Source organism: Salvelinus namaycush, chromosome 29 (assembly GCF_016432855.1).
Source record: "Salvelinus namaycush isolate Seneca chromosome 29, SaNama_1.0, whole genome shotgun sequence".
Lineage (NCBI taxonomy): Eukaryota > Metazoa > Chordata > Actinopteri > Salmoniformes > Salmonidae > Salvelinus > Salvelinus namaycush.
The window spans coordinates 16,164,877-16,183,334 of NC_052335.1; the positions used below are offsets into that span (position 1 = coordinate 16,164,877).

General features: G+C 44.6%; 2 protein-coding genes across 5 annotated transcripts in view; one reads left to right on the forward strand and one right to left on the reverse strand.

Annotated features, from left to right (window-relative positions):
• The window catches only part of LOC120024094 (protein dispatched homolog 1-like), a 77,600-nt gene extending 71,820 nt beyond the window's left edge, over positions 1–5,780 (forward strand). For all 3 annotated transcript variants that reach the window (XM_038968227.1, XM_038968226.1, XM_038968228.1), the window contains 5 exons: positions 68–191; positions 379–506; positions 1,204–1,301; positions 1,400–1,497; positions 1,727–5,780. In XM_038968227.1, coding sequence (XP_038824155.1) covers positions 68–191; positions 379–506; positions 1,204–1,301; positions 1,400–1,497; positions 1,727–5,341 — 4,063 coding nt within the window. In that variant the 3' untranslated portion in view covers positions 5,342–5,780. The remainder of the gene's footprint in view (positions 1–67; positions 192–378; positions 507–1,203; positions 1,302–1,399; positions 1,498–1,726) is intronic.
• A 3,847-nt stretch (positions 5,781–9,627) lies between these two features.
• On the reverse strand, positions 9,628–17,804 carry LOC120024076 (toll-like receptor 5). Of its 2 annotated transcripts, none has more exons than XM_038968195.1 (2): positions 17,688–17,804; positions 9,628–12,803 (listed from the first exon to the last, which is right to left on the reverse strand). In XM_038968195.1, the coding sequence occupies exon 2, from the start codon at positions 12,797–12,799 to the stop codon at positions 10,160–10,162; it is 2,640 nt and encodes an 879-aa protein (XP_038824123.1). In that variant the 5' UTR covers positions 12,800–12,803; positions 17,688–17,804; the 3' UTR covers positions 9,628–10,159. The 2 variants fall into 2 exon arrangements, with proteins under 2 accessions (XP_038824123.1, XP_038824124.1); XM_038968196.1 differs by lacking the exon at positions 17,688–17,804 and adding an exon at positions 15,844–15,921.
• Between the last annotated feature and the right edge of the window lie 654 nt (positions 17,805–18,458).

Consider the following 18,458-nt stretch of genomic DNA (forward strand, 5'->3'; position numbering starts at 1 on the left):
TATAATATTCATATAGTTATAAAGCCATCAGCCTTGTGTTTAATCAATACCTGTCCTTCATCTCCAGCTATGCAGAGCTGATTGCTGATTGGCCAGTGGTGGTCCTGGGGGTGTGTACAGTCCTCATCGTGGTGTGTGCCCTGGTGGGTATCCTGGTACCAGACCTGCCAGACTTCTCAGACCCTTTACTGGTGAGTAGGCCAAGCCGACGGAAGGCACAACACTTTCTCCATAGAAAATCTTGGTCCTTATTTGACCAAGATGGACAACATATTGTTTCGCACACACTAAAATCATTATATTGAGTGGATGTGAAAAGTCCAAGATGTCAAAGGTGAATTTCCTGGTTAACTAAAAAGATGTCCTCTATTTCTTCAGGGATTTGAGCCACGAGGCACGGCCATAGGCCAGCGACTAGTCACATGGAACAACATGGTGAAAAACACAGGATACAAAGCAACCCTGGCTAACTACCCATTCAAGTATGCGGACGAGCAGGCGAAAAGGTAACAAGTATAACCACACATCCTGTCCATTTGATGTCATCCTCCTAACCCTTTAGTGAAGCAGGCTAGATCAGGTTTAGGCCTGAGATGGAGTGATGAATGCTGCTGAGACAGACAGACTACATCTCAATCCCATCCTGCAAAAGGATCGGTGGGGAGGTTGTTCTATCCCAGGCCCATCTTCCATTACTTATCCCGATCACTGGGGGCCTGGTGAATAATCAAGGGCAGGTGTGTGTTTGCGCATGCAAGTATGTGGACTTGGGGGCCTCCAGGGCCAGACCTGTCAGCAGGACTCTGCATCATTCTGCCTCAGTCTGCTCTGACAAACTCCTGATTAAAGGGCCATCCTGTCTGTCTCTGTCAGAGGATGTCACTCCCTGACCTGGCTATTATTATGATATTTAAAATAATGATAACAATATGATTGTATCATAAATCAGTAGAGTGATCACTATCACTGGCTTTGTCATCACTAATGGGTTGGCCTAAAACCATTTCCTTCATTTGTTTAAGAATGACCCTATTTTTTACTGCCTTTTTCATTTTGTTACCAAGTGAAAATCTAATAAGTATCTGTATGCTTTAAGTGGATTACATCTCATTCTTTCATGTAGATCTTCAGAATTAAAGGAACCTTTTATACAAATGTATGAAATGTCAACAGTGTAATCACACTTCAACTTTTGTATTCCAGTCACCAAGAGGACAGGTGGGCTGAAGATCACTTTGACAGAGATAAAAGACAAGCTGACTGGGACTTCAGTAAAGACAGTTTCTTCTGTGATGTCCCAGGTACAAACTCTTCACGCTTCTTCTGTTTGTCAAGTGTTTGACTGACAATGCTTGACTGTGATGAAATGCTAACCAGATGCTCTTTACTGTATGTGCAGGTGACAGATACTCTAGATTAGTATTCACATCTGCAGAGGGGAAAAACCTGTGGAACATACAAGCAATTAAATCTATGTGCAATTTGGACAATACACGGGTAAGTGGAACAGCACTGTTGAAGATGTGCCTCAGTATTTTCTAATTTCAAATGGTGCAATAAGCCCCATCATATTAGTCAGGTTATGGCTGGAGTCTATGCTGTCTCAGGCTGGAACTATCCTGACTTCCTGATATATTGGCCTTGTCTCCTGTTCTGATCTCCTTGGGTCAATAGTTCTGTTCTATTCTAGTCATACTGTTCTTATCTCCTGTTGTGTTGTCCCCAGGTGCGCTCCCACCCGCAGTACTGGAGCCTGTGCCAGCGCACCACTGACGCCTCCTGCTGCCCCAGCTGGACCCTGGGAAACTACGTTGCCATCCTCACCAACAAGTCCTCCTGCCAGAAGATCACAGAGCGCGACGTGTCACACACCCTAAAGATCCTGCGCTCCTGCGCCAAGTACTACCACAATGGAACCCTGGGCCCCGACTGCTGGGACATGACCACGCGCCGGAAGGACCAGTCTAAGTGCACCAACGTCCCCCGCAAGTGCACCAAGTACAATGCCATCTACCAGATCCTCCATTTCCTGGTGGACAAAGACTTCCTGAGCCCAAAGAACACAGACTACCTTATCCCCACCCTTAAACACAGCATGTTGTTCTCCCCAACAGAGAAAGGGGAGACCATGATGAACATTTACCTGGACAACTTTGAGAACTGGAACTCCTCGGATGGCGTCACCACCATCACGGGGATAGAGTTCGGTATCAAACACAATCTGTTCCAGGACTACCTACTGACGGATACCGTGTATCCAGCCATAGCCATAGTAATTGTGCTGGTTGTCATGTGTGTGTACACCCGCTCTGTGTTCATCACCCTGATGACCATGATCGCCATCATCAGCTCCCTGATCGTGTCCTACTTCCTGTACCGCATGGTGTTCGACTTTGAGTTCTTCCCCTTCATGAACCTCACGGCCCTCATCATCCTGGTGGGCATCGGGGCGGACGACGCCTTCGTCCTCTGTGACGTGTGGAACTACACCAAGTTCGACAAGCCCAACGCTGAGCTGTCGGAGACGGTGAGCATCACTCTGCAGCACGCCGCCCTTTCCATGTTCGTCACCAGCTTTACCACGGCCGCAGCCTTCTATGCCAACTACGTTAGCAACATCACCGCCATCCGCTGTTTCGGCGTCTACGCCGGCACGGCCATCTTGGTTAACTACATACTGATGGTGACCTGGCTGCCAGCCGTGGTGGTGCTCCATGAGCGTTACCTGCCCAACATCTTCACCTGCTCTAAACCTCCCCACCAGCAGACAGGGTTTTGCACCCGCACCCTCTGGGCCAATCTGTGCCAGAAAGCAAACAAGTGCCTGTTCACCGTCTCTGAGGCTTCCAGGATCTTCTTTGAGAAGGTGCTGCCGTGCATCGTGATCAAACTGCGTTACCTCTGGCTTTTCTGTTTCCTGGCCTTCACAGTGGGAGGGGCGTACGTGGTGTGTGTCAACCCCAAGATGAAGCTGCCTTCTCTGGAGCTGTCTGAGTTCAAAGTGTTCCGCTCCTCCCACCCGTTTGAGCGTTACGACGCTGAGTACAAGAAACTGTTCATGTTCGAGAGGGTCCACCATGGGGAGGACCTGCACATGCCCATCACCATCATCTGGGGGGTCAACCCCGTGGACAACGGGGACCCCCTCAACCCCAAGAATAAAGGCAAGCTGATGCTGGACAACACTTTCAACATCGCCAGCCCGGCCTCCCAGCTGTGGATCCTCAACTTCTGCCAGAAGCTGAGGAACCAGAGCTTTGTGTTCCAGTCGGAGGAGCAGGACTTCACCAGCTGCTTCATCGAGACCTTCAAGCAGTGGATGGAGAACCGGGACTGTGAAGAGGCCTCTGTCTACCCCTGCTGCAGCCAGTCTACCTTCCCCTACAAGCAGGACGTCTTTGAGCTGTGCATCAAGAGAGCCATCATGGAGCTGGACCGCAGCACCAGCTTCCACCTGGACAGTAAGACCCCCGGGCCTCGCTTCGACATAAACGACACTATCCGGGCCATCGTCCTGGAGTTCAAGAGCACCTACCTGTTCACGCTGGCCTATGAGAAGATGCACCAGTTCTACCACGAGGTGGACACATGGATTCAGGAGGAGCTGAAGAATGCCCCAGACGGGCTGAAATACGGCTGGTTCGTCAGCAACCTGGAGTTCTATGACCTGCAGGACAGCCTATCAGATGGAACGCTCATCGCCATGGCGTTGTCCGTGGTGGTGGCCTTCGTGGTCATGCTCCTCACCACCTGGAACATCATCATCAGCCTCTACGCCATCCTCTCCATCGCGGGGACCATCTTCGTCACAGTGGGCTCGCTGGTGCTCCTGGGCTGGGAGCTCAACGTGCTGGAGTCGGTCACCATCTCAGTGGCGGTGGGTCTGTCGGTGGACTTCGCCGTGCACTACGGAGTCGCCTATCGCCTTGCCCCCGAGCCTGACCGCGAGGGGAAGGTAGTCTTCTCCCTTGGCCGGATGGGTTCTGCTATCGCTATGGCGGCGCTCACCACCTTTGTTGCCGGGGCGATGATGATGCCGTCCACGGTGCTGGCCTACACCCAGCTGGGCACCTTCATGATGCTCATCATGTGCATCAGTTGGGCCTTCGCCACCTTCTTCTTCCAGTGCATGTGCCGTTGCCTGGGCCCCCAGGGCACCTGCGGACAGATCCCCCTGCCCAAGAGGTTTCAGTGCCAGGCTTTCAAAGAGGGCACCACCAACGTCCCCTCGCCCCAGGGCAAGCATGGCACCAAGTACCAACTGGACAGTCGAGGGGGAGAGGTGGAGCATGAGCATTACGAGCTGGAACCGTTAGCCTCAAACCAAAAGAACGAGGAGAAACCTGCAGAGGAACAGGAGACGTGCACCCAGCTCTATAATGGAATAGCCCCCCACTCTGCCCCCTGCACACCCATCCCCTTTAAGAGCAAGGCAGAGCCTGGCAGAGGTCCCTGCTCTGAAAATGGACTGGGCATACTGGTGACTGACGCCACACCCAGATGCCAGTACTCCCATAACACAACCTGCACATGTGGAGATCCCCCTCACCCTCAGCAGTCTATGGGTATGCAGTGGAACCCCCACCCATGTACTCAAGCCACCCAGGACTCCCCATTCCCCCTCACAGGCAGCCATGCCAACAAAGGCCAGACCCTCCTTTCCACTCTGGACGCAGTCTACAAACCAATAGGTTGCCGTATGCACTATGTCCACTGTCCCCCAGCCCACTTCCACCACTGCACCCCGAGCAGGGTGCCCAGACAGGGCCCTCACAACTGCCACCTCAGAAACTACTGTGTTCACACTGTCCCCCTCACAGGTGGCCTCCCCAGGGACCAACGCTCTGACCCAGCTGGGCTGGAGGAAGTACACCGGACTGGAGCATCCTCTGGCCCTAGTGGCAGCCCCACCACCCCAGCCCAGACTCACAGGCCTCCTTCCTCTGCTCTGGGCTGCACGTTAGCCCACACACACACAGGGTGCTGCATAGCCAATCATGAAACACAGAGGGCGGAAGAGAAAACGGTAAACGATCCAAGGGATCAGAGCGTGGATAATTATGTGTCCACTACGATGCAAAAGGACGCTTGTCATAAGATGCCTGGCAACAAGAAGCTTGAAACCAGTACGACTCCCGTCACATGGGAAGAAAGTGTCAAAACGTGCAAACAGAACCCCAAAAAAGAGAGGGCATCCTCAGCCTCTCCCAAGAAACTCTACTGTTTTAACAGGACTTTAAAAGTAAAGTGCAATTCTGGCGAGTTTAACGTGCCAAAAGCTGAAGCCAATGTGCCTGCTCTTGCAATAAATTCAAAACCCGCATCTGAAAGTTTATGTTGACAGCAAAGAGACTTAAGAGACTATATCTAAAGAGTAAACTTTTGTCATATCAAGCTACCATGAGCAGTGTCCCTGTGCAATTAAAGTATTTGGGATATTTCACTGACCAAGTGCCTTATGTCGTTCATGTAAAAGTATGTCCCTATATATTCTGTGATTACTGTTTCTACTGTGCAGATATTGGTTTGATCGGTCAGATGTACTGTATTATTTTTGAGTACACTGTAATTTGAAGCTCTAACCTGTTTAAGGAATGGTGAACCATTGACTTTATTCCATAAGAACCACAGGCCTTAGTAGTCTTTCACGTTGCCACATGCCTTTTGGTCCAATATGAAAGATGTACTGTATGATTATAAAGTCATTTTAACAAGATTGTCTGTCTCTTTCCACTCAGCTCCTACAGAGTGAAATAAAGTATCTCAAGGGTTTGTTCAAAGGGCACGGTTTGAAATAACACCTGTTTCATTGTCTCACTGCTGCTGGAGTCTTCAGAAGACTCAGTCTGGCCTGAGGCCACGGTGCTGTGCTGGGCTCTTTGCTCTTCTACACCACACAGACGTTTGATTTCTAATCTTCACTCCCCAAGAGCCTGCATCACATTCCAAGCAGGTCAGACTCCTACGCAGTAGGGCATCAGCAGGTCAGAACCATACACAGCAGGTCAGACTCCTACGCAGTAGGACATCAGCAGGTCAGAATCCTACGCAGTAGGTCAGAATCATACACAGCAGGTCAGAATCATACACAGTAGGACATCAGCAGATGCTCTTATCTAGAGCTACTTACAGGGGCAAGTGCCTTGCTCACGGATTTGAACCAGTGACCTTTTGGTTAGTGACCCAATGCTCTTAACCACTAGACCATCTACACATGTAACTGAGCAATTTTCTAACAGACAATGCTGTAAAGAGAAACTCTAAAACCCAGGAATAGTAGAACTCATGGGTCCTATCATTTCATTTTGTAACATATCAATTACATTCTGTTTACTCCCTTTGTTAACTCCATCCAGGAAAAAGTATCCTAGAAATTGACCAATTCCATTCATTCACAAATCCAAACTTCCATTCAAAGTCCTGTTTTATTTGCTGTTCTGGCTCCTGCCATCCATCCCACCTAACAGGTTTCCCTGGTGGTCCAAGATCTTGGCCAAACCTTCTGCTGCAAAGCAAACATATACATTAGACCGCCAGACTCTGCAGACAGTATGACTCAGCACAGCAGACAGAGTTATAATTACACTTTCAGTCGTGAATTAATGTCAGATATGCAGCTCTGAACTAGGCTACCAGACACGTGTAATTATCTGTGAGAGAGAGGCCATGGTGGCACTGTGGCTCATCTCCCTTAGTCTACGACACCGTCACCCACTCAAAAGCACAGATCAGTTTTAACATTGATCAGGGGTACAATAAAACGATATGGTGTGAGTGAGTATAAATTCCTCAAGCAGCTGCCAAGTCCTCTTTTTAATTGTTCCACTCCTTTTCTATCTCACACTTTATTGGGAAAGGGTCAGACAGGAACTAGGCACAGACATTTCTTAGCTGTCAATCACACATCTAGTCTATTCCCCATCCCTGTTCAGCCTTGTCAATCACTGAGGGGTGCAGATGGGACCTCTGTCACTCATAGGGGCAACTGTTTGAACCTCTCACTGGCTGGAAACTTTCCAAAAGGACATGTCTCCTGTGTAAACTTGCCCCAATGTTTCTGCAGTCCTGACCTGGGGAATTCCACAGAAAAAACAATATGCACCTTTGACTGGGGAAGATGGCTATCCACATCTTTCTTTTGCGTGAACTCTCACTACAGGGAGAACTACAAGAAATACACATGGCACAAAGTGACAGACTTATCTCAGATGGTTAACGGAAGCATTCTGCCAATCTGATCTTTACCTGAGAAAATTGTACTCGGGGAAACTGCTCCTTATATCTAAGAAAGAAGGGCTTCAATCTACTCTATCATAAAGGGCTAGCCGCTAGTGAGTGTACTGTAAATTAGGCAGTTAATGATGAGTGGTAGCCCATATTGCCTTGAGTTGAGTTCATTTAACTTGGTATTTCATCGTGCACAGCACATTAAAAGGAGTCTGAGGCACAGGTCGTATCCTGAAGTTCACCTTACATGGCTACCATAGATTGGGGTGGCAGGTAGCCTAGTGGTTAGAGCAGTGGGTCAATAAATGAAAAGTTGCTGAATCAAATCCCAGAGTGAACAAGGTAAAAATCTTTTCTGCCCCTGAATAAGGCAGTTAACTCACTGTGTCCCAGGAGGATGTCATTGTAAATAAGAATTTGTTCTTAACTGACTTGCCTAGTTAAATAAAGATATATATATATAAACATCCTGGTATCACAGATTCATTCAGTATTTTCATAACATTGGCTGCTCGTGCAATCTCATAAGAAGCAATTACCAGGGGAGATATCATGAAAACGTGGAACTTCAAACTGTAGGGGAGATATGGCTGGAAAAACAGGTGATGGAGACAGACATAATATCCTCCCTTATCCCTCTGCTCTCCCCACGCTGGCAAGGTCACTCCAGCGTTCCAAGCGCAGAAAACACCTGTTTCCAAAGGGTCAGTTGTGAAATCTCTTCCCTGTGTGGAATCTGAAGGCTGATGCCATACCAAACACTCACAGCCGGAGCCCCAGGGGTAGATGGGAAAAGCAGTTATGCTCCATTAAAACTCCATGTTCTTGATGGCCACTCAGGCCTGTCTTTCTCTCTGAGGACAGACGGGAATCAGAGAAGTTGACTGCAGGTGCTCCATCAACTCCTTTACTACCACATGGCCTCTAGCCTGGGTTGGGTAGGCTACCAGTACCTGACTGCAAAAACAGTCAGGGGGGGAAACAGGCCTCTGGTCTCCAATAGAACATTGTCTATATTATTTTCCCTTATCCCCTTCTGAAATAGAGATGGAAGTCAAAAGGTACCGCTGTGCATTACTACTAACCTCTGTTTTGCTTTCTAACCCCCTTATCCCATACCCACAAACCATACCTATCACACATACACACAAACAAAGACACAAACCCTTAAAAACGCATGGCTTAATTTTACCCGCCAGGGGGAAAAGTGTGGTTGGTTAGAGCGATTTGCATGAGAGATCCTGTTATACTGAACTGGGCTTCATATGACCCAGACTGGATGGACTGTGTTCCCTGGTCTTTATACACCAACCAGCTCACAGTAGATTGACCACTCCGATCAATGGATTTCACCTCAGCTTGAACGGAAAGCATATCGTTATATTTGTCTTTAACTGAGGTCAAATATTTGCTATGGTTATGGGGCAGCATTTATTACATTTTCCTGTGAGGGGAATCAGCATGCGCCTCTGTTCCAATAATACTACGGATCCCTGAAATAACTGTAAAGCGAAGACCTGTAGTTTATTTACTTGGTAAATATTTGTTAATTTTTTCAATTTGAGCTCTAAGGTTCTTGCAAATTGAATATTTGACAAAGCATAATACTATTGTAGGATCTTAATTTGATCACTCTTGTTGCTGAGAATGCAGATGAGCTTCGCAATTTACATAGATTCACAAAAAATATTAATAGTATTGCACTTTTAATGTAACCTAGTTTTGCCCAGCTAACTAATGGTCTAACCACCGATCAAGCAACATTATGGACTAAACATTCAAATCTTGTAGATGCAGCATTATTTTGCTGTGACAATATAGGTCAAATTAAGATCCTACACCTGTACAGAAGCACTTTTGTCTCATGATTTGTGGTTTAAGTTAGTTTTTGTAGAACCGCACTGTGCTTTCTATCTTCTCATAGTTATACGAGAAAAATCACATGATCATTAAGGCTACGCTTTTACATTATCTCCATCAGAGATCCATTCCTCTTACTGAAACATGGTATAGTACTTTGAGTTTTAAATGAAAATATGAGATAGTTACAAAACTGAAATGGTTGTTATATGGTAGGCCTAGTTTAAATGTACATTCAAAACCTTTCCAATAACAGTAGATGTCTAAATGTGTGCTGAGTTAATTAACACAGGTCAGGCAAGGTTTCCATAAAGGAGTCTTAAACACTCCCACTGGGCACACAGTGGTTGAATCAACGTTGTTTCCACGTCATTTCAATGAAGGATGATGTTATTCTCCGCTCCTCCTTACAGCAGGAAGTTTTACTCTACCTGGTGGCATACTGGTTTCAGACATAGACTCTATATTGAGGAAGCAGGGAGGAGATAAGATTCAGTCATTTTTCAAATCCTCAGAAAAAGTTCACAATTATTATTCAAATTTAGCAAAGAAATTGGAATGTTTTATTAAAAGTGCCAAAATCCTTACATTAGTTATATTACAATGTGTAAATGTTAACCACGAGAACTTTGCATTGTACACACTGCAAAACACACAATCATAGATGGCGCCGACAGACATGGCAGCTCTGCTTCTAGCTCCAAAGCAATTTCGCATTATTTCGTTTGTGTCATTTCTTTCATTCATTTTTTATTTATTTAAATACAAGCATTTCGCTACACCTGCAATAACATCTGCTAAATATGTGTATGTGACCAATAAAATGTGATTTACACAGAAGGTAACGTTTCACAGTTCCAATATTAGTGAATAAAGGTTGACTGCCACCTAGTGGTCAAAAACAAGCTATGCCAAAAGACAGAGGACCCTCTCCATTTTGCCTGTAATCAACATGGTAAAAGTTCTTAATGCCATACAGACAAAATAAAAATGAATGATGTACGAATTCACAGTACAGTTAAATAAGATTTCCACTTAAGCATACAGGCTGTGGAAAAATGAGTCAACAACATTAAGTTCCAACTGTCATATTTACAAGTGTGATATCCCCATTGTTAGCTTTGGCGGTGTTCTTTTTGTCCTTAAGAATCTTGGACATGAGCTTCTCATAGAACCATTGAATATCCTGTGTGTCCTCCGGCCACTGCAGGTAATCCCTCTTCTGGGCAAAGGTCCTAATGCCTTCATGTTTCATCAGTCTGTAATGGGGGACATTCCCCACAACCACCATGATGAGAACATCTCTGAGCTCCTCCAGCATCCTGCTCTGAGCCAGGGTAAAGGCCTCTAGGCACCAGCCGTCCTTGAGGAACTCTTTAGACACGATACAAACTGTCTTCCTGCTCCCCCATATGGCGTCCCTGATATTGAACAGGTGATCTTCACCTGGGATGAAGTCTCTGACCTCGAAGCAGCAGCGGAGGACGTTTCGCTCTGCGAACTGAGAGTCTAGTCTGTTCAACAGGGCGGTTTCTACCCACTTGTAGTCGTTGTTGCTGAAGCATAAGTAAGCATCGTACCGAGGCCCACCAGCAGAAAGATCCCTCCTAGGGCCCTCAAGGATCCTGGCGGTCACCTTTTTGTAAACTTTGAAGAGGAATCCACGGAGACGAGCAAAAACGATTGTTCCGACCATGATCAGGATGATGAGCGCTGTGCAGCCGATGAAGAGCGAGAGCCTCAGCTCCTGAACCAGCCTCTCGTCATCCTCCTCACACGATATGACTGAGCTGTAATTCAACAGGCTGATGCCATGGAGATCTGAAGGAAACTCACAGCTGAATTCATTCACGCCAGGGTCAGGAAAAGTCACGTTAGTCCCTTTCAGCCACGTCAGAAAGTCCTCCAGACCGCAGTCACAGTGGAATTGATTCCTATACAGGTTGATCCAGCTGAGAGAATGGAAAGTCGCTGGGTCAGGAGAGGCCAGGAAATTGTAAGAGAGGTCAACTGTTTTGAGACTCTCTGGGAAAATGTCTGCTTTGAGGTATGTGAGTGAGTTGAAGTGAAGATCCATCTCTTCCAGAGAGATGAGGCCTTTAAATATACCATCTGGGAGAGCCTGCAGGGAGTTAAAGCTTAAATCCAGACTTAAAAGCTTGCCAAGATTTTCAAATACATGCATACACTCTCCCCGTGCCCATATCATCTGCAAGGCGATGTTCCTTAGCTCAAGCAGCTTCAGAGAGTTCACAGCTGGCACTGAAATATTATTGTTAAGGGTGCACCACTTTATGAAGTTGTTACCATACCAGAGAAACTCAATGTGCATTAATTTAGTTAAAACTGTGTATACATCCTCTAAATTAGTTAACCTGTTGTTTTGAACGTTAAGTATGATCGTATTATTAGCAAAGACAGAGAGGCCCTCTAAGGACGTAATCTTATTATCAGCCAAACGAAGAAGTTGGATGTTTGGTAGTGGTGCAAGGGAACCATATGTACCTAGTTCCCGAATAGAGTTTCCTGTAAGATCCAGAACTTGTAGGTTTGGAAGTCCTTTAAATGCTTGATATCCCAATGCACCAATATGGTTGTAAGATAAATCAAGTTCTAAAATATTGGGTAGATTGTCAAACGTGTAAGAATAGATTTCCCCTATAAGATTGTGTGACAGGTTGAGCTTTTGTACATTTTGAAGACCAAAAAACGCCTCCCTGTCAATCTGGTTAATTTTGTTTTGGGCTATTGTTATGTACTCTACCTCTCTCAGCGGACTGAATACTGCATATTGCAATGTAAATATAAAGCATTTGGACAAATCTAGAATCTTGACACTACTATTCTTGAGGCCCTCAAATGTTTGCCTGTCTGGGTCTTTCACGTTGCTGAAACCAAATGATTTCCCCATGGTGCTGTGTTCCAGAATAAGATGGTGGATTTTGGTCCCTTGGATTGCATTGAAAAACAATTTTGCCTTGTCCACATCGAATCCATTGGAAGATAAGTCAAGTGTCTCCATGGACATGTTCCGAAAAGGATTTCCGCATCGTTTCCAGTCAAAGCCATACTGAGTCATGCTATATAGATAGAGGCTGCTCAACTTGAGGAGCCGAAAGTGTTTGCCTTGAAAGCCAATCAAATCTTCCTCACATATGCTTTCCATCCGGTTTAGGGCAACGTTTAGCTCTTGGAAATCTGTAATGTTCACAAAGAACAGAGCAGGCTGGATTCTTTTCACCTGGTTACCATACAGATCTAGTGTTTCCAAGGAAACCAGGGGCCTGAGATAGTCACCCTGTAAAATAGATTCAGTCAGGTCACACCTATATAGAGAGAGAGCTCTCAGGTTGGACAGTCCCACAAACGCATCTGGCTCAATTTGTAAACCTGTGTTATACCCTAAATAAAGCACTGCCAAGTTTTCCAGCCTTTGAAAGGTGTTAGTTCTTATAATAAGCCCATTGACTCGTTGCCAACTGAGATCCAGTTCCTTTAACCTTTCAAGCCCAGAGAAGGATGTCTCATTGATCTCACTGATGTAGTTATCCCTCATATACAAAATGGCAATGTATGGAGGCAGCGCAGGGACCTGATATAGAGACTGGCTGGTGCAAGCTGCTATAGAGCCATATATTGGGCATTTTGGGGTGCATTTCATCACCTGCAGGTATTCTCCAAAGATAGTCAGCAGTATAAGGTTCCTCATCATCCCCCTGGCAAAAAGTAGAAAATAATGCAAATTATTTAAAATTATTGTTATTCCATCACAGGGCTACAGTACATCAATTCATTGGATGTACAGTACCAGTCAAAAGTTTGGACAAACCTACTCATTCAAGGGTTTTTTCTTTATTTTTACTATTTTCTACATTGTAGAATAATAGTGAAGATATCAAAACTATGAAATAACACACATGGAATCATGTAAACTCAGCAAAAAAAGAAACGTCCCTTTTTCAGGACCATCTTTCAAAGACAATCCAAATAACTTCACAGATCTTCATTGTAAAGGGTTTAAACACTGTTCCCCATGCTTGTTCAGTGAACCATAAACAATTAATGAACATGCACCTGTGGAACGGTTGTTAAGACACTAACAGCTTACAGACGGTAGGAAATTAAGGTCACAGTTATGAAAACTTAGGACACTAAAGTTGCCTTTCTACTGACTCTGTAAAACACCAAAAGAAAGATGCCCAGGGTCCCTGCTCATCTGCGTGAACTGCGTTAGGCATGCTGCAAGGAGGCATGAGGACTGCAGATGTGGCCAGGGCAATAAATTGCAATGTCCGTACTGTGAGAAGCCTAAGACAGCGCTACAGGGAGACAGGACGGACAGCTGATCGTTCTCGCAGTGGCAGACAACATATAACAACACCTGCACAGGATCGGTACATCCGAACATCACACCTGCGGGACAGGTACAGGATGGCAACAACAACTGCCCGAGTTACACCAGGAACGCACAATCCCTCCATCAGTGCTCAGACTGTTCGCAATAGCCTGAGAGAGGAGGACTGAGGGCTTGTAGGCCTGTTGTAATGCAGGTCCTCACCAGACATCCCTGGCAACAATGTCACCTATGGGCACAAACCCCCCGTCGCTGGACCAGACAGGACTGGCAAAAAATGCTCTTCACTGACGAGTCTCGGTTTTGTCTCACCAGGGGTGATGGTCAGATTCGCGTTTATCGTCGAAGGAATGAGCGTTACCCCGAGGCCTGTACTCTGAAGCAGGATCAATTTGGAGGTGGAGGGTCCGTCATGGTCTGGGGCGGTGTGTCACAGCATCATCGGACTGAGCTTGTTGTCATTGCAGGCAATCTGAACGCTGTGCGTTACAGGGAAGACATCCTCCTCCCTCATGTGGTACCCTTCCTGCTCGCTCATCCTGACATGACCCTGCAGCATGACAAGCCATCAGCCATACTGCTCGTTCTGTGCGTGATTTCCTGCAAGACAGGAATGTCAGTGTTCTGCCATGGCCAGCGAAGAGCTCAGATCTCAATCCGGTTGAGCACATCTGGGACCTGTTGGATCGGAGGGTGAGGGCTAGGGCTATTGCCCCCAGAAATGTCCGGAAACTTGCAGGTGCCTTGGTGGAACAGTGGGGTAACATCTCAGAGCAAGAACTGGCAAATCTTGTGCAGTCCATGAGGAGGAGATGCACTGTAGTACTTAATGCAGCTGGTGGCCACACTAGATACTGACTGTTACTTTTGATTTTGACCCCCCCTTTGTTAAGGGACACATTATTCAATTTCTGCTAGTCACATCTCTGTGGAACTTGTTCAGTTTATGTCCCAGTTATTGAATCTTGTTATGTTCATACAAATATTTACACATGTTAAGTTTGCTGAAAATAAACGCAGTTGACAGTGAGAGGACGTTTCTTTTTTTGCTGAGTTTACAGTATTACAGTAACCAATAAAGTGTTCAACAAATCAAAATATATTTTAGATTCTTCAAAGTAGCCACCCTTTGCCTTGATAACAGCTTTGTACACCCTAGGCATTCTCTCAACCAGCTTCAGCTGGAGTGTGTTTCCAACAGTCTGAAAGGAGTTCCCACATATGCTGAGCACTTGTTGGCTGCTTTTCCAAGTCATCCAAAACTATCTCAAATGTGTTGAGGTTGGGTGATTGTGGTGGCTAGGTCATCTGATGCAGCACCATCACTCTCCTTCTTGGTCAAATAGCCCTTACACAGCCTGGAGATGTGTTTAGGGTCATTGGCCTGTTGAAATACAAATGATAGTCCCACTAAGCGCAAACCAAAAGTCTAAATAAATCACAGACAGTGTCACCAAGCAGAGCACCCCTACATCCACCACCTCCTCTTCCATGCTTCACGGTGGGAACCACACATGCAGAGATCATCCATTCACCTACTCCGCGTCTCAGAAAGATACAGCGGTTGGATAAAAAAATCTCAAATTTGGACTCATCAGACCAAAGGACAGATTTCACCGGTCTAATGTCCATTGCTCGTGATTCTTGGCACAAGCAGGTTTCTTCTTCTTATTGGTGTCATTTAGTAGTGGTTTCTTTGCAGCAATTCAACCATGAAGGCCTACTTCACACAGTCTCCTCTGAACAGTTGATGTTGATATGTGTCTGTTACTTCAACTCTGTGAAGCATTTATTTGGGCTGCAATTTCTGAGGCTGGTAACTCTCATGAACTTATCCTCTGCAGCAGAGGTAACTCTGGGTCTTCCTTTCCTGTGGCGGTCCTCATGAGAGCCAGTTTCATCATAGCACTTGATGGTTTTTGCAGCTGCACTCAAAGAATTGACTGAACTTCATGTCTTAAAGTAATGAGGGACTGTCGTTTCTCTTTGCTTATTTGAGCTGTTCTTTCCATAATAGGGACTTGGTATTTGACCAAATAGGGCTATCTTCTGTATACCACCCCTACCTTGTCACAACACAACTGATTGGCTCAAACGCATTAAAGAAAGAAATTCCACAAATTAACTTAAGGCACACCTGTTAATTGAAATGCATTCCAGGTGACTACCTCATGAAGCTGGTTGAGAGAATGCCAAGAGTGTGCAAAGCTGTCATCAAGGCAAAGGGTGGCTACTTTGGAAAATCTCAAATATATTTTTATTTGATTAACACTTTTTTGGTTACTACATGACTCCATATGTGTTATTTCATAGTTTTGATGTCTTCACTATTATTTTACAATGTATAAAATAGTTTAAAAATATATATTTTTAAAAAATGGAATGAGTACGTGTGTCCAAACCTTTGACTGGTACTGTATCTCTCAGACTTGGAGTATCCCCTTCAGGTGAGACATCATTGGCTATAGAGAATTCACATGTATCTGTCTGTTTACACTGAAAGGTCCATAGTCCATTGGTTCTGTCCCAACCTGATAATGAAAATCCCATATTTATGTGCTGAGTACACATTCTTACTCTAGTCTGTAGTCACAATGCTCACATAGGGCTGTTTGTTTTATATGAATGAATCACTTCTATCCTCAAGTGTGTACACCAATCCCACTGTGCGGGTTGAATCAGTAAATGTTGTTTCCATGTAATTTCAACCAAAAGAATCAATGTGATGACATCGAATCTACTTGGAAAACTGATTGGATTTGCAAAAAGCCATCAATGTAAGAGCATTTTATATTTTTTAACTCAACTTAACCTAAATCCAATGACATGGTGATATTTTTCATTGATTTCACATTGAATTCACGTTAGGTGACAACTCAACCAAATGTAAATGAAAAATAGACGTTGAACTGATGTCTGTACCCAGTGGGATGAGAGCATTGGGCAATTTAATTAGGGCCTCAATTTATTTGATGTGGCAGGACTCTTATCATGTAAGCAGAAAGGTGTATCCTGACACTTTTTAGGTAAACAGCTGAGCAGTGGTGTAAAGTACTTAAGTTTTTGGGGGTTTCTGTGATTTACTTTACTATTTATATAGTAAAGTATATAAAGACAATAATGTACTTTTTACTCCATACATTTTCTCTGACACCCAAAAGTACTTGTTACATTTTGACAGGAAAATGGTCCAATTCACACACTTATCAAGAGAACATCCGTGGTCATCCCTACTGCCTCTGATCTGGCGGACTCACTAAACACATGCTTCGTTTGTAAATTATGTCTGAGGGTTGGAGTGTGCCCCTGGCTATCTGTCGATTAAATTTTTTTTTTTAAATGGTGCCTTCTGGTTTTCTTAATATAAGGAATTTTAAATGGTTTATACTTTTACTTTTGATACTTAAGTATATTTTAAACCAAATACTTTTAGACTTCTACTCAAGTAATATTTTACTGGGTGACTCAGTTTTACTTGAGTCATTTTATATTAACATATCTTTACTTTTACTCAAGTATGACAATTGAGTACTTCTTCCACCACTGCAGCTGAGTGATGGGGCTCGAGAAATGTAACCATTGATGGAACAAGGACTGACCATCTAATGGAACAAGGACTGATCATCTGAGAGATTTGAAGCTATACAGTGTTAGTTTACAATTACATTGTTTGCAAACAATTGAGTTAAACAAGCTTACATGTTGGGTTATGATAGGGTTAGTTAGACATAAGCTCGTGAGGCATGTATTCATTATATTTTTCAAGAATCAGAAATTGGATGTTGGCCTACCAATCCCAGATTCCCCCTTTAAATGTACTTCTCTAGAGGCTGCAATTCTGGGACATTTTATAAAGTTGCCATCCAAAGAACTGTGAGGTGTTAATAGACTCCAAGATGACAGCAATTGTTCAAGTCTGGTGCGTCAATGCGTAAAGTAGTCTTTGCAATGTAACCATTCACGTCTATAATTTACGGTCTAATTTGTTATAGTCGACATACGACCCCCAAAACAATAGTCTGGGTACCAGTCTTTTTAGCGAACATTCCACAATTGACACTTGTGTTGGCACAGGAGTAGTAAGGAGTGGAACGTTATCTAAAAGTTCTGGTAATGGCTGAACTGAGACTGCAACCAGGCTACCATTTTTCTCTTCTTCTGATATCTATCAACTATTGGACGACACAATAATGCAATTATTAAAGTAGGCCTAAACAGTAGATTAAAGGTAAAAGTTGTAACTTACCTGAAGTCATGCGCGCGCTGATAACCCAAATATGCGTCGAGCTGGTGAGTATGTTTATGGGATAGGTTACACCCCTCTCAGATAAATCAAGCACTGAGCGAGTTCGTTTAGCATGGCCCGGTGCCCCGTGTAGGTGGAGATTTCATTTTACGACCAATGAACGAATCCCTCTACTGTTTTTCATAAATTCTTTCCCATGAACGGGGAGGATCTAACTGCTGACATCATCTCTCAGGCCTCCCCCGCTATACTGCCACCTACTGATGGGAATAGTTTATAGACATCATCTCTCAGGCCCATAATCTCTCAGGCCCCTCTCCAACACCAGGGACCTCATTTATAAACGTTGTTTAGGCACAAAATCTTCCCCCAAAACATGCGTGCGCTGGTTTTCACGCAAAAGTTGGAGATTGTAAAAACTGAACTTGATGTGAGAATGTGCTTATCCTCCCACAATCTTTCGACCATGCATATGCATGGTCTCTAGTGGTTGAACTATTGCATTGCAAGAAGGCAAACGTAGCCTATTAGTAGCCTTGTGCAAATGGGGAATATATGATGCCACTTATTCATAACAAAAGAACAGGTAGCTAAATATAATAACAAGACCCAATCATTTGCAGTTAGCGAGAAGAGCAAAAGTCTATTTATTTTATGGTTGTATTTAAAAAATAATTTGAAATAGACATCTATTTCCTATGATGTATTTCATTTCCATCATCATTGCAGAATAAATTCCTCACCTTTACTGACTGTGATGGTTTCATATTA